At 38.6% G+C, this 3,513-nt stretch overlaps 1 protein-coding gene across 2 annotated transcripts in view; it reads left to right on the top strand.

Moving 5' to 3' along the window:
• Positions 1-3,513, top strand: part of LOC118404122 (fibropellin-1-like) — a 15,143-nt gene extending 11,630 nt beyond the window's left edge. For both annotated transcript variants that reach the window (XM_035803114.1, XM_035803115.1), the window contains 4 exons: positions 383-502; positions 1,481-1,600; positions 2,063-2,206; positions 2,689-3,513. In XM_035803114.1, coding sequence (XP_035659007.1) covers positions 383-502; positions 1,481-1,600; positions 2,063-2,206; positions 2,689-2,708 — 404 coding nt within the window. In that variant the 3' untranslated portion in view covers positions 2,709-3,513. The remainder of the gene's footprint in view (positions 1-382; positions 503-1,480; positions 1,601-2,062; positions 2,207-2,688) is intronic.

Here is a 3,513-nt window from a genome sequence, read left to right on the forward strand (position 1 = left end):
GTGTGTGTGTGTGTGTGTGTGTACGTGTGTGTGTACTTGCGTGTGTGTTTGTGTGTGTGTGTGTGTGTCTGTGCATGTGTGTGTGTGTGTGCCTGAGTATCTTTGTGGATGTGCGCAGAAGAACAGTGGAGAGAGTGTGAGTGTGTCCCTTTGAATTTCTTAATGAAGCAGATGTACAGGTATTCTGTGCCATTTTCTCACAAACCTTGTAACTCATGTTTTCATCATCTATAATGTCTTGATATAAAGCAAAAAAGTGACGTTTATAATATCATGAAACGTATCCGGTAAAGTAACGTCTTATGGTGCATATAAAATGGATGTCTAACCTTTATTGGCATATACACTGAAAGTCTATACTTAATCGTTTCGTACATACCAGATACTGACGAATGCGGCAGCAGCCCTTGTCAGAATGGAGGCGTCTGTGCTGATGGAGTGAACGGGTTCACATGTGACTGTGCGACTGCAGCCGGTTACGATGGGACACTCTGCGACAACGGTAACGCTTCAATGACGAACAAATGTTTCGAAAGTATATATTTTGGGATGTTTAAATGTGTTCCTAACTAGACACAATCTGACACATACTGTCTCTGACCCATACTGTCTATGACAAATCAAGACAGTATGACATAAGACAATATTAAGAACTAACTAATATAATTTATTTCAAACATGTTACAACGGATCACCAAATGAAAAAAAACGCATCGTGTTTTTGCAACTTCATATTTTTAATAGTATGTATTTAAGTGTATTTGATCCTTAAAATGTCAACAACAAATTGAAAATGCATTTTTGGAAGGTAAATACCCAGTATTGAAAATGCATTTTTGAAGGTAAATACCCAGTAAACTACCTCAAGGCGTAACACACTTAGGTTTGTACTGAATAGTACAAGCTGCTTATCCGAACACAAAGAAGGGTTCCTTCCCTTTTCGTTAAGAATGGTGGGTTCTTTTGTGTGCTCAATGTGTGACTGTACATGTCCTCAAAATGGTATCCGAGGAACGTCCCATTAGGTACATTTACACCTAAGCTTTAACATTTTAAGGGAATTCGTGTGAAGTGCATTTGCCAAGGGCACAATACTTTAAATACAGCCTCAACTATGGGGGGTAAATGCTCTGGGAAGCATGTTGGAGGACAAAATTTTTCCCTTCCCCATATCGGAGCACATACTATACGGAAATCAATAAAAAGGGCAAACAAGTGTTTCAAAAAACACACACAAAAATTAGCCTTTCAAACTCATGTAGTTATTAGTAAATTGAGTATGGGCCTCCCCAATAGACAGGAAAACGGGACCTTTTTGCATTGGTTATGCGCGACGCCAGTTTCGACTGTTTACATCAACCTATGCAAATGCCTGCAAATGAATAGCTTTTGTATCATATCATGATCTTAAAACATGTTCCCTAACCTTTATCGATATGTGAATTGAAAAAAAAATTCTTCATCTTTACGTACAAACCAGATATTAACGAATGCGGCAGCAACCCTTGTGAGAATGGAGCCGCCTGTAACGATGGAGTGAACGGATTCACATGTGACTGTACAGCCGCGACTGGTTACGAGGGTACACTTTGCGCCGAAGGTAACGATAGACAAAGTTTTCAAAAACATATATTTCTGTTGCTGTATTTGAACCTAACTAGCCTGGATACCATCCTCCGTAGTAACCGCTTGCTCACTCTTATAAGGACTTGACGAAGTAAATTGTATCTCTGTTATATACTAGCTTGCCTGATCCATGCCTCTTCCCTCATGACCTGAATGAAAAATGATTTGAGCTTTCATGGATATACAAATTAAGTTTAAACAAACAAACAAACAAACAAACAAACACCCTTTTCGCTCAGTGGTTAAGCCTGCATCAAAATCCAAACGAACACCCGTCGATTTTTTTTAGATCGGCTAGAGCTCCCCGAATTTCAAAATCGCCCGAGCTTCGTCTTTACTTTTCGATAAAAATCTGTCCCGTTAGGAGGTCTTTGTACAAATCTATGCTTTGTCTAGGGATACTATCAACGATAAATGTCTTTATCACTGCCTACAGACATAAATGGCTGTGCCAGTACGACGTGTCACGCGGATGCCGATTGTACAGATAACCCTCCCCCCGCCACGGACGGCACGTGTACATGTAAAGCTGGGTTTGATGGCGACGGTACCGATGGTGGGACCGGATGTACAGCTACAGGTAATATAACACACATTTTATTATGAATAGCATCCATGTGCGCATCAATTATCAGCCGTTTTTCAGAGACAATTGATGTAAGAAACATTGTGTAGTAATGTTTGTATTTCTTTGTTTTAAGGATATCGATGTACCTGTGTCTGTACCATATATATTAGAATAGAAAAAGTTTTCGACCATACTGTAAATCGTACAAAATGCTATGGCCTTGTTACCTCCATGAAAAAAATGGAGGTTATGTTTTTGATGTTTATGTTTGATGTGTCTGTTTGTGCACGTGGTCATCATAACTTTAGATGAATCGTAATGATATTTGGTATGTGGACAGGTCTTGGAGAAACGATTGTCATCGTCTATTTTGGGCCCCCTACTGGGTAAAAACTGATGCTGCAACAGAACTTTCGGTTTTGTGTGTTTTGTCCTCGACACGCTGTCGTCTTGTTTGACACTAACTTCGTTCATTTGTCTTTAAACATTGACAGCTACAACTGTACCTCCATGAAGCAGCGACAGCAGAGACAACACGTTAAACTTGCTTCAACGACACACCAGCAACCATGACACGACCAAGGCCTATATTGAAAAGAAATGTTCCTTTTCCGGTTAAAGGTTAAAGGGCGCTGTCGGGCAGTTCACAGAATGTTTTTTGTCACTTTCGGGCATGGCACCTACGTGGCCCCGTGGGACATCTCGCGGCTCCCAGGGACGACTACTCGCAAGAGACATAACATTTTCTATCTGACACATGAGTAGTGGAATTTAAAGTAGACATCTAAGATTCATATATTTCAGATGATGGCTTTGATTTTAAAAAATCGTGAAGTGATTAAGAATTGCATTTCTTTGTTTTAAAGATTTCGATATACCTCTGCTTGTACGATATATATCAGACTGAGTATATTGAAATACATCATGTTGAGAATACCAGCCATTTGATGCTTTTACTGAATTAGGTAGTTCCACTGACACGATACCTCTGATTGTGAATAAACAAATGATATGTGTGTATATATGATCAGCTATTGAATACTTTAGATTAGTTGCTTGAATGTGTTTTTTTTTCTCAATTCATAATCTTTGATGATACACCAGTTTACGTTTTATGTGTATATTTCGAGTATACATTACATGGATATATATTGCTTATTGTCATGGCATTTTTATTTCAACTGTGTAAAAATTCTTGTGGAACTGAAACACAATTCCGAAATAATGATCGTGTCAAGTTTACTATGTCGTTCTAATATCTTTAAAACAATGTTTCAAATGCATATAAAGTATGGTTATGCAGATTAAACTTCTAGATG

This window comes from Branchiostoma floridae, chromosome 17, assembly GCF_000003815.2.
Source record: "Branchiostoma floridae strain S238N-H82 chromosome 17, Bfl_VNyyK, whole genome shotgun sequence".
NCBI classification, from domain to species: domain Eukaryota; kingdom Metazoa; phylum Chordata; class Leptocardii; order Amphioxiformes; family Branchiostomatidae; genus Branchiostoma; species Branchiostoma floridae.